This window comes from Dipodomys ordii, unplaced genomic scaffold, assembly GCF_000151885.1.
Source record: "Dipodomys ordii isolate 6190 unplaced genomic scaffold, Dord_2.0 Scaffold186, whole genome shotgun sequence".
Lineage (NCBI taxonomy): Eukaryota > Metazoa > Chordata > Mammalia > Rodentia > Heteromyidae > Dipodomys > Dipodomys ordii.
In genome coordinates, this window is record NW_012267402.1 from 1,606,860 (window position 1) to 1,618,509 (window position 11,650).

The following is an 11,650-nucleotide window of genomic DNA, read 5'->3' on the forward strand; positions in this document are numbered from 1 at the left end:
TTTTTCTCTGAGTGTTCGTCTTTTTGTTGTTGTCGGTCTCTTGGGGAGATTAAGCGTTGGAACTCGAACTCTCTTTTTGGTTGGAGAGAGCTGTGGCGTTTCCCTACTGCCCCGTCGCCATCTTGGTCCCCCCTCCCTGTAGTTATATTTTTAAATAGATAATAGCAAAGATAGAAGTAAACACTAATGCTGTTTAAATGTCTGAAAGCATGTATGCAGAATATAAACATTGCTGTTGTTGTATTTTAGTATGAATCATCAGTTTTTCTTTGATATGAGAGACTTTTTATTCTAGTGCTAAAATACAAAGACTCTAAGTGAAATTTACCCTACTATAACATAATGCTTTTCCTTTCCACTTCCCCATTTGAATTCCTAACCAATTAGGAGAAAGTTCATCTAAATTTGCCTGTAATCTCTCCATCATTTAACTTGTGTGTATCTTTTGATTTTGTTACAGTGATGATGTTTATTACTTTCTGTTTCTGAGTATCGATGTGCCTGCTGATAAACTGTTGATTTTATGTTGTTTTTCAGCTGATTATCTGGCTCAGGCATTTGATTCTCTATGTTTGGACTTGAAGACAGATGAAGGAAAATCCTTGTTTTTAGAGTATCAAGCTGTTCCAGTAATATTAGGCCATCTGAAAATATCCAGTAAGGGACTTTTATCCAATGTCATTGATAGTCTGCTCCAGATGACAGTAGAATCTAGTAAGTTTTTGTTTTTTATATGTAAAGAAGTTAAAGGGGAATGGCTTTCCTATCTTCTGGTATGTACATGTTATTCCATATTAGACAATATTGTATTTTATACTTTAACTGATTCCAGTGTTTTTGGCATTTCAGCAACTAATATCACCAAGAGTTCCAACACTCATCATCAAGAGTTCAAACGCTCACCTTTTGTTAGATTTTCACAGACTTAACAGCTTCCATTAGTCATTCATTGTGCTGTGGGTACACCGCAAGCATTACATATTTGAACCTCTTTTTCTATTTGCTTGTGTTCTTTCATTCTAGCTGATTCTGTTGTATATTCTCTTTGCTCAGCTGAAGTAAGAGCATCAAATGTATCTCTACTTAAAATGAGAAATTTTGACAGAGACATGTTCCTGTTGTTGTCTCTTCAGCTTCTATTTCATTCAAGGGGTAGGGCATAGGCCAGAGAAAAGGGACACTTTGGCTGGGCATTTGAATAATCTGTTTCACTCATTTGTGATTTTCTGAAGTCTATGGGATTCCTTTTGGGTTTTTATATTGGTAAGATAAGTTCTTTTAGCTTGTTAATAGTTTCTAGTTTAACACAGAGCAGTACGGGGATACCAAATACGATTTACTTCCATGGCTCTTTAAACCTCAGATAATCTATTGACTTTTAAAAAGCAGTCATTTGCCGGGCACCTGTGGCTCATGCCTGTAATCCTACCTACTCAGGAGGCTGAGATCTGAGGATCGCTGTTCAAAACCAGCCCGGGCAGGAAAGTCCGTGACACTCTTATCTCCAATAAACCACTAGAAAACCAGAAGTAGTGCTTGCCTTGAGCTGAAGATCAGTACAGGGAAAATGACCAGGCCCAGAGTTCAAGCCCAACGACCGACATAAAAATAAATAAAAAGCAATCATTTATTTGTTTCCTCTTTATTCTCTCTTCTCTCTACAACTGTTCTAAAACGAAACTCCTGCTTCCTCCCCCCCACCCCCCCAGGGGAAATAAACTTAGAATGGAAAGCTATTGTTCTGAAATCTGTGGGCTTGATATTGCTTTAGCAGCTTTCCAGTGTTTGGGTACAAAGCCTGGATGTGTTTCTGACTAGCTAGGCTTGATGTACAGTTTCTCATTTTTAATTCACAACTTCTCTGTGAAGGAGGCCTGATAGGAAAAATGAAAACTAGAAAAGTGAGATACCTTCAGGGATCCAAGAGCTATACATTAGCATCACTCTACTGTAGTACCATAATTAAGTTTTCAAATTTGCTTTTTCCCTATTCCAAAGTTTTCGGATATTTCCTCAGTATATTTTAGTCATTTGTAACTCTTCAGATACTGAACTTCAAGGTAAGGATCTGGCTATCTGGATGAGTAATCCTAGAGTTTTGTTTTTCAGTTTACTAACATATGAAATAAAACAAAAGTTTAAATTTTACTTGCTTATAAGTGATGACTAGATTTCCAACTTGTTTCTTATGAATTTTTTATTTTCATGAGAAAAACATTCTACTAAATAGAAGTTGTCTTTATTAGAAACAAATATTTTTTAATATTATAATCAAAGAAAAGCTAAGTTTAATTTGATGGAATAACCAACAAAGAAAAATTGTGGCACCACATTTCATATTTAGAGAAATCAGCAGGCATTTTAGTCCTTCATATATGTTTACTGTTGATCAACTTACTCTCACTTGTTCACTTCTAACACTTATTCAAATTGATTTTTAATACTGATTTCTTTTTTTCTTTTTTTTTTTTTTGAGATCAGTCATGGGCCTGAACTCAGGGCCTGGGCGCTGTCCCTCAGCTCTTCAGCTCAAGGCAGCGCTCTACCACTTGAGCCTCAGCGCCACTTCCGGCTTTTTTTTTTTCTGCTTATGTGGTGTAGAGGAATTGAACCCAGGGCCTCATGCATGCAAGGCAAGCGCTCTACCACTGAGCCACCTTTCCAGCCCTTTAATACTGTTTCTATGAAAGCCTTATTATTTTGTGACAAACTTTTTAAATATCAGAAATGGGTAAATTTTTGATGTTGGGTTGAAGCATATTGATTTGGTTGATTTATTTCCCACTTTAAATGTAAATCCGGTGACTGGCATTGTCATTTGGTTGAAGGAATAGATCAAAATGTAATAAATACTTCTTTTATTGTTCTTCTTTCCATTTGTTTATTTTCTAGGTTTGATATTAGAAACTCATTTCACTACGTATAAAATTTTCACATGCCAAAAATCATAGGAAAAGTAGGAAAAGAAATCTCAATAGAATTGGTAAATAGCTTTTGGAACTGGCAGGCACTGGACTGTACATGGAGGAAGAATCATGTAACCACTGCACTCTATGTGGCATGACAAGAAGCATGTCTGCAAGGAGAAGTCTCACAGATCCTACTCAGGCTGGCTTCAAACAGCTTTGAACTGTGATTCTCAGATCTCAGCCTCCTGAGTAGCTATTATTACAAGCATGAGCCGCTGGTGCCTGGCTGTTGTGCAGTGTTTTTTTGGTCAGTGTAAATAGAGTGAGTGAAGGCAGAACAATAGAATGAGAATGAGAAAGGGAAAGAGCTGAGTGGGTTTTTTTTGTTGTTGTTGTTTGATTGTTTTTTCTAGTATTATTTACTACAATTTTTTTTTTTTTTTTGGTCATGGGGCTTGAATTCTGGGCCTGGGCGCATTCCCTGAGCTCTTCATTAGTGCTCTGCCACTTGAGCCACAGCACCATTTCCAGTTTTCTGATGGTTGATTGGAGATAAGAGTTTCATGGACTTTCCTGGCTGGGTTGGCTTTGAACCATAATCCTCAATTCTCAGCCTCCTGAGGCTAGGATTACAGGTGTTCGACACTGGGGCTTGGCCAAAATTTCTTATTGACAGTTGTCAGAAATGAGTTTATAGTTATGAGCTATATTGGGAAATTTTATTTTTCCTTTCAAACATGGGCTCTCTGAAAAATTTTGCTAATAGAAGTCTGTCATTGTGGGGGCTGGGAAGGTAGCTCAGTGGTAGAGTGCTTGCCTTGCATGCATGAGGCTCTGGGTTCGATTCCTTAATACCACATAAGCAGAAAAAGCTGGAAGTGGTGCTTTTGCTCAAGTGGTAGAGCACTAGCCTTGAGCTGAAGAGCTGAGGGACAGCGCCCAGGCCCAGAGTTCAGGCACCATGACTGGCAAAAAAAAAAAAAAAATGTCTGTCATAGGGGATTTTATATTTTGTGTGTGCTAATCTTAGGACTTGACCTCAAGGCATGGGTACTGTCCTTGAGCTTTTGTGCTCAGGGTTAGTGCTCTGCCACTTGAGCCACAGTTCCATTGCCAACATTTTTTTTTGCTGTAATTGAAGATAAGATTCTCACAGACTTTGCTGCTCGTGCTAACTTCAAGCTGTGAGCCTCAGATATCAGCCTCTTGAGTGGCGAGGATTACAGGTGTGAACCACTGGCACACAATAATGTTTTAATTTTTGAAATGATAATTTTGTCTCAAAATTTAAATATGATGGAATAAAAATCCAAGGAAGTGGGGCTGGGAAGATAGCTCAGCGGTAGAGTTCATGCCTTGCAAGCATGAGGCCCTGGGTTCGATTCCTCAGCACCACATAAACAGAAAATGCCGGAAATAGTGCTGTGGCTCCAGTGATAGAGCGCTAGCCTTGAGCTGAAGAGCTGAGGGACAGCGCCCAGGCCCTGAGTTCAGGCCCCATGACCGGCAAAAAAAAAAAATCCAAGGAATTACTTATACATCACATCATTTTGGGTTTGTTTTTAATTTCCTTTTTAGTTATTCCCTAACAGTAAACATTGGTTATTTGTTTTGCAGGATCCTTGCAGTCTTTCCTGGAAGCCTGTAGCAACGCTTTATTTTTTCGTACTTGTTCTGTGTTGCTTCGAACCCCTAAGCTTGATCTTCAAATCCTAGAAAAGCTCAGTATTATTCTACAGAAGCTGTCCAAAATCAAGTAAGAATTTCTCCATGGCTCATGCCTATAATCCTAGCTACTTGGGAGGTGGAGATCAGGAGGCTTACAGTTGCAAAACCCCATTTTAACCAATAAAATGCTGGGAGTCATGGGGCATGTCTGTCATCTCAGCTGTGCAGGAAGCATAAATACATAAATAGGATTCTAGTCTAGGTGCACTGAAGCATAAATGGAAGACCCTGTTTGAAAAATAGCTGATAGAAAAGGTTGGAGTTGTGGCTCAAGTGTTAGGGCACTTATCTAGCAACTGTGAGTCTCTGAGTTCAAACCTTAGTCCTAGCAAAAGAAAGAAAAGAAGAAAATCAAGATTCATGAATATTACTACTTATCAAAGAGTATATATTTAATAGACTATGATTATAATATTAATCTTAGAACATCTAATTGTTTCAGCTAAAACAAACTATAGTATATAAATCTAAGAACACTTTTATCTTTTTATTTTGTGTTTGTGTGTGTACATGCACATGCACACATGCACCAATGTGCATGTCCTGCATGGAAGCCAGGACTTCTCATTTTAGGCAGGTGCTCTATCACTGAGCTCCACCTCCAGGCCTGTTAGCAAACAAATCAGAACAAATCATGCTATACTGACACTCTGTAAGTGAAAATAAAAAAAGAAAAATAAATATGTAAATATAAATATAAAATATAGATATAAATATAAAATAAAATAGATAATAAAACTTTATTTTGTAATCCCTTATTAAATAGTAAAGTGAGTTTGAGGAAGCTGGCAAAGAGATTTTAGATGATTTTACACTGGGGTTTATCTTAGGAAACTATTGTGGATTTCCTACTGCTGCTGATTGAGTTTTACTGTGAGAATCAAGGGCTTTCTTTTTTCATTTTCTTTTTCCCCCAATTTAAATATTGGTATGGCTAGTTTTTAAATTATGAATTAATGGGCTGGGAAGGTGGCTCAGTGGTAGAGCGCTTGCCTTGCATGCCTGAGGCCCTGGGTTCGATTCCTCAGCACCACATAAGCAAAAGGAAAAAAGCTGGAAGTTGTGCTGTGGCTCAAGTGGTAGAGTGCTAGCCTTGAGCTGAAGAGCTGAGGGACAACGCCCAGGCTCAGAGTTCAGCCCCGCAACCAGACCCAAATAAATAAATAAATAAAAATAAAAAAATTATGAATTAAATACATAGATTTTGAGCTATTTTTCCCCTGAAGTTTAGCATAGTCTTTTCCTTTGCAAATCCATCTGTTCTGTCCTCTTTTCTCTCTTTTTATCCTCCTCCATTCCTCTCCCACCCCTCTTCTTCTCCTCCTCCATTTTTTTTTTTTTTTTGTTGTTGTTGCTGGTCCTGGGGCTTGAACTTTGGGCCTGGGTGCTGTCCCCAAGCTCCTATGCTGAAAGCCAGCACTCTATCACTTGAGCTACAGCACCGCTTCCAGATTTTTCTGTGATTAATTGGAGATAAGGGTCTCATGGGCTTTCCTGCCCAGGTTGACTTGAGTCATGGCCTTCAGATCTTAGGCTCCTGAGTAGCTAAGATTACAGTTGAGCCACCAGTATCTGGCTTCCTTCTCCCTCTTTTTTTTTAAAAATGTTTTTTATTGTGAAAATAGTGTACAGATGGGTTACAGTTAGATGAGAAAGGTAATGAGTACATTTACTATTGAGCACAAAGGAGGAGGTAACAGTGCTTCTTCTCCTTCTCTTAATGGTGATATTGTCTCACTATGTAGCTAGGCGAGGCCGACTCAATCCTGAAATCCTCCTGCTTCCACTTTCCAAGTATTGGAACTAAAGGTATATGGCACTAGGCCCAGCACGTCAGTCTTTGTATTTGTGACAGTATTGTGACTTGAACTCAGAGCCCCGGTGTGCTCCTTTAGTTTTTTCACTTAAGGTTTGCACTATACTACTTGAACCACACCTCCATCTCCAGGTTTTACTAGTCAATTGGAGATAAGAATCTCATGTACTTTGCTGCCCAGGTTAGCTTTGAACTGTGATTCTCAGATCTCAGCCTCCTGAATAGCTAGGATTACAGGAATGAGACAACAGTACCTGGCTGTTACAAATTCTTATTTTGTATGTACACCTGTGCTAGTACTAGGGATTGAATTTACAGCTCCATGCTTTTGTGTACCTGTGGTATTCTTCCACTTGAGCCATGCTTCCAACCTGAATTTTTTTGCTACTTAATTTGAGATAGTGTCTCATGACTTTTTTGTCAAGGCTAGCTTCAGATTGAGATCATCTGATCTCAACACTTGAGCTAAGATTATAGACAGTCATATACCCAGTCAGTTTATTAATTGCCAAGTTGTGACATGTGTGTGTGTGTGTGTGTGTGTGTGTCACATGCGCAGTCCTGGGACTTGAACTCAAGGCCTGGGCACTGCCCTTGAGCTTTTTTTCTATGCTCAAGCCTGGTGCTCTACTACTTGAGCCACAGCTCCACTTTTGGCTTTTGTTGGAGGTAAGAGTCTCATTGTCTTTCCTGCCCTGTTTGGCTTCCATCCATGTTCTTCAGATCTCAGCCTCCTGAGTAACTAGAGTTATAGGTATGAGCCTCTGCACTTGGCTGTAACACATTCTTTTTTTTCTTTTTTCTTTTTCTTTTTTGTCAGTTGTGGGGCTTGAACTCAGGGCCTAGGCACTGGCCTGAGCTCTTTTGTTCAAGGCTAGCACTCTACCACTTTGAGCCACAGGTTTACTTCCAGTTTTCTCATGGTTAATTGGAGATAAAGAGTCTCATGGACTTTCCTTCCCAGGTTGGATGTGATCCTCACATCTCAGCCTCCTGAGTAGCTAGGATTATAGGCATGAGCCACTGGCACCTGGCTTGTAACATATTAACCTACCAAATTGTTAGTTTTAGTCTGGTATCAATTAACCTTATAAATTTTATTCTCTCCCTTTACTTGGAATCTGTACAATGATTTTCTGGCTTGTTAATGTCTCAATGCAGCCCAATACAGTTAGCTTGTCATTCTGTGGAGGTTCAGTAACGTTATTTAGATTTAGTTCTTTTTTACCTCTCAATTCATAGAATTTTAAAAAGTAGTTCCCAACTAGGAACATTGAGGGTATGGATGGGACTAGGAGGGATGGGGGAGAATAATGGAAGGGATGATATCCATCAAGATACATGGTACTTATAAACTGACATGCTTAATGGAAACCCCTTTGTACAAGTACTTAAAGATAATAAAAATATAATAAGAATAAAAGTAGTCTCGACATAGAAGCTTATCCTTAGGCCAAAAGTGCATTCTCCATGAAGTGTTTTGTTGCGTAAGCACACAAAGATAAATCCTCTTTTAAAGGGGTAGTAGATATGATCATTTGATAATTTCTCTGAAGAGATGAGACATATTTCTTGTCTAGACAAGAAAATAAAAAATATGTTACTAGAAAATGAGAGTCCTACTGAGTGAAAATGAAATTACCGACTTGCTGCTAAAAAGGAGTAGTTGAAAAGTATTCTGGAGCTAATCTCAAAGGTAAACCAGAATGGTGCCATCTTAAAAGCTAGTTTACTTTGATAACAAGTATTTAACTTTCTGGCTAACTGCCGGGAGACTTGGGGAGGAGATTTCTCATTTTTTAATTGTGTATATGGTATAGTTTTCAGGACTGTGAAACCCTTTTAAGCCTTTTTGGCCTAAGACCTGTACCCTAAAACTTTGTTTTTCTTAGCATTTTAATTCATTACTCAGCCATTTCCCCAGTATTTGAAAAAATAAATGCCATTTCTCCACATTTATATATAAATTATCTCTAGAGGTAATTTCCTTAGTGTGTATAGTTCAGCAATATGGTTTATTCTTTTTCAGGAGCAATAAGAAGCTCTTTGAGCTTTTTACAATTCATCTGATGCTGCAAGAATTACAAAGGACCACTCATCCAGAGCATGCCTTCCTCTGTATTAACTTGAACTCAACTCTGTTCAATTTGGGCTTAACAAAGTGCAATTCCTTTGTCTCCAATACAAACGAATAGATTGGTTTATTGCCCCATTAGATGGGTGTATATATGTATATAAAACAGGTGTTATTTGTAGAAGTGTAAAAAGTCACCACAGTAACAGATTCTCCCAAGTAGAATAGAATCATCTATCATGAAAGATAACTGGCATTTTTTTCATCTTTGTAAATGGAATCTATAAGCTATGAAAGTTTTATGTACAAGATGACAGATGACATTTTCAGAATTTATGACATTGGGGTTGGGATACTTTTTATAAAAGTACTCTAGGAAAGCTTTATTAAAATTATGTGACAATTTGAAATAAATTGGTTGCTTATGTGGGAAGAGTTAACCATGTTGTCATTCTGGGTTTTTTGGTTTTTTTTTTATGTTTGGCTCCTCCTGGGACTTGAATTGGGGACTTTCCTACTTGCTAAGCAAGCATCTATCACTTTAGCCACACTCCCAACCCTATTTACTTTAGCTGTTTTTGTTTTGTTTTGTCCAAGTAGACCTCAGTCATCCTGTTTAGGTCTCTTGTATAGCTGAGCTGATAAGCATGTCCCACCATGTCCAGCTTTATTAGTTGAGATGGGGACTGGAGGTCTTGCTAACTTTTGTCTGGGGGAGTCCCAAAGCACAATCCTTTTACTTCCACACCCAAGTAGCTGGGATTTACAGGTGTGACCCACTGTACTTGGCTGTTTTCTTAGCATATGAGAAACACTCCTTTTGAAAGAAAAAGTACATATTTTTAAATGTTTTTTTTAAAAAATGGGGACTTTTATTTATTGCAGGCCTAGGGATAGAACCCAGTGCCTTCTGCATGATAGACAAGCACTGTACTGCTGAGCCTACACTCCCAGTCCAAAAGTACCCTTTTCTAACTGGTTTAACTATCTCTAGATAATGCAGAGTAGGTACCCCAGCAAAGGGTGTTTCTGAAGAAGAGGACAGAGTAAATGAGGCAAATGCAGTGTTCAAAGACAGAGTTGAATAAAGTTTTTTAGTTAAAGAGAGCTGCATGTATAGATAGACAAAGCTTCCCAGAAAAATCAATGAGAAAAACGTCCTATAATCGGGTGCATCTTGACAAAATAATAAATTGTAAGGTCAAAGCAAGAACAAAAAGCATTAATCTACAAGATAAGACATACAAGCTAGCCTAGTAGAATTCCAGAAATAAATATGAAGTTACAAAAAGGAAAAATTTTAATTTTTTTATAGGTAAGGAAAACATACTTCCAGACAGGTAAGTGTTCATAAATCCTATTACCTATGTGCTCTTCTCAAGAAAAGAAACTTATTAAATTTTAATCAATGTAGAGATTAGGGAAAACAGTTTGTGTAGATTAGCCCAGTCCTGAAAGACTAGTGAACACTAAAACCACTTAAACATAAGTTTAAATGATGGTTCTAAATATATAAGTTGGAGTGAGATGTTAATGTTTTCCAAAAGGATAACTGAAGGGAAAAACAAGTATTTGGCTAATACTGTGTATTATTTAAGTGGAGCCTGGCTTAAGGAGTATAACACCAGACTTAAGTGAAAAAGCTAAAGGATAGCACCCAGGCCTTGAATTCAAGTTCTAGTACTTGCGTGCACACACACACACACAAGGATTAACTTGATTAACCAAAACTGAGAAGTAATGGGTGAAAAAAGGAGTCATAGTACATTTGTACTCTATTCTCATCAGAAATAGTGTTTGGGGTTGGGTGCTGGTGGTTCACGCCTGTAATCCTAGCTCCTCAGGAGGCTGAGATCTGAGAATGAGGTTTCAAGCCAACTTTGGCAGGAAAGTCTGTGAGATTCTTATCTCTAATCATTAAAAAGCTGGAAGTGAAGCTGTGGCTCAAATTGGTAGAGTGCCAACCTTGAGTAGAAAAATTAAACAATAGTACTGAGGCCCTGAGTTCAAGCTCCAGGACTGGCCAAAGGAAGAGAAGAGGAGGAGGAGGAAGAGGGCTGAGAATGTGTGGCCATTGGTTTGGTCCTCAGTGTACACACACACACACAATTTAATACTAACAGAAAAATATAGTCTAGAGGATACTTTTATATTTGTATTTTATTTTACTTTCTGTGCCCATACCGAGGCTTGAACTCTCTTGCTTGACTTTTTTGCTAAAAACTGGCACTCTACCTCTTGAGGCACCCTTTCATTTCCAGTTTCTTGGTGGTTAATTGGAAATACATATGTGTGTGTCTGCCTGGGCTGAATTTGAACTTTGATCCTCCTGAGTAGGTAGGATTACAGGTGTTAATCACTGGGCTGGCCTAAAAGATACTTCTAAACAAGGCATAGAAGAATGCTGTTGCAATTAGGGTACATAATATCAAAGTACTAAGAAAAAAACTATATAGGTAGGGCTAAGAATTCTACATAGGGTTTTTTTTTTTTTTTAATCTGCAAATGTCCTCATCTGCGGCATTCCTGACACTCTTCTGAGGATGGGTCCTGTGCTTGTCAGCTCCACCCTTGTTCTTTTTTTTTTTTTTCAAATTTTTTTATTGTGAATAAGTGGTTACATAATTTCCCAAATTTCACAGTATTGTGGGATAGTGATGCTCAGTTAAAATCACAAACACATTCTAACTTTCCTGGAGCAAATTATCTATCATGGTCTATAACATTTATGAGTTCTATGAGCTTTGCGATACAGTTATTTCTTCCACATTGGGTGGTATGTACATTTCTTTTGTTTTGCATAGCATCAGCTGCCATTAAGTTGCTCAGTTCATTTTGGTCAATTTCCAGTGCAGCTGATGGGTCCCCCTGCTATGTTTTTCCCTGATTCCCTCTAGTTCTGTGTCATCTTCTTGGTTCCCCTCCGGTCTACACATATATACCATACATGTGATCAACAGCATGGGGTTATTTAGTAGTGATTCGACCAGATGAGTGGAAGACCTTTGTTTCTTAAGTCCTGCAGCATGGGGTTATTTATTAGTGATTCGACCAGATTAGTGGAAGTCCTTTGTTTCTTAAGTCCTGTTAATTTTGTCCTATCACCTAACATTTTGGATTTAA

The 11,650-nt window shown here is 38.2% G+C and overlaps 1 protein-coding gene across 5 annotated transcripts in view; it reads left to right on the forward strand.

Moving 5' to 3' along the window:
- Positions 1-8,954, forward strand: part of Ccdc138 (coiled-coil domain containing 138) — a 47,711-nt gene extending 38,757 nt beyond the window's left edge. For all 5 annotated transcript variants that reach the window (XM_013034262.1, XM_013034264.1, XM_013034263.1 and 2 more), the window contains 3 exons: positions 538-714; positions 4,527-4,665; positions 8,483-8,954. In XM_013034262.1, the coding sequence (XP_012889716.1) occupies positions 538-714; positions 4,527-4,665; positions 8,483-8,648 (482 nt within the window). In that variant the 3' untranslated portion in view covers positions 8,649-8,954. The remainder of the gene's footprint in view (positions 1-537; positions 715-4,526; positions 4,666-8,482) is intronic.
- Positions 8,955-11,650: the final 2,696 nt, after the last annotated feature.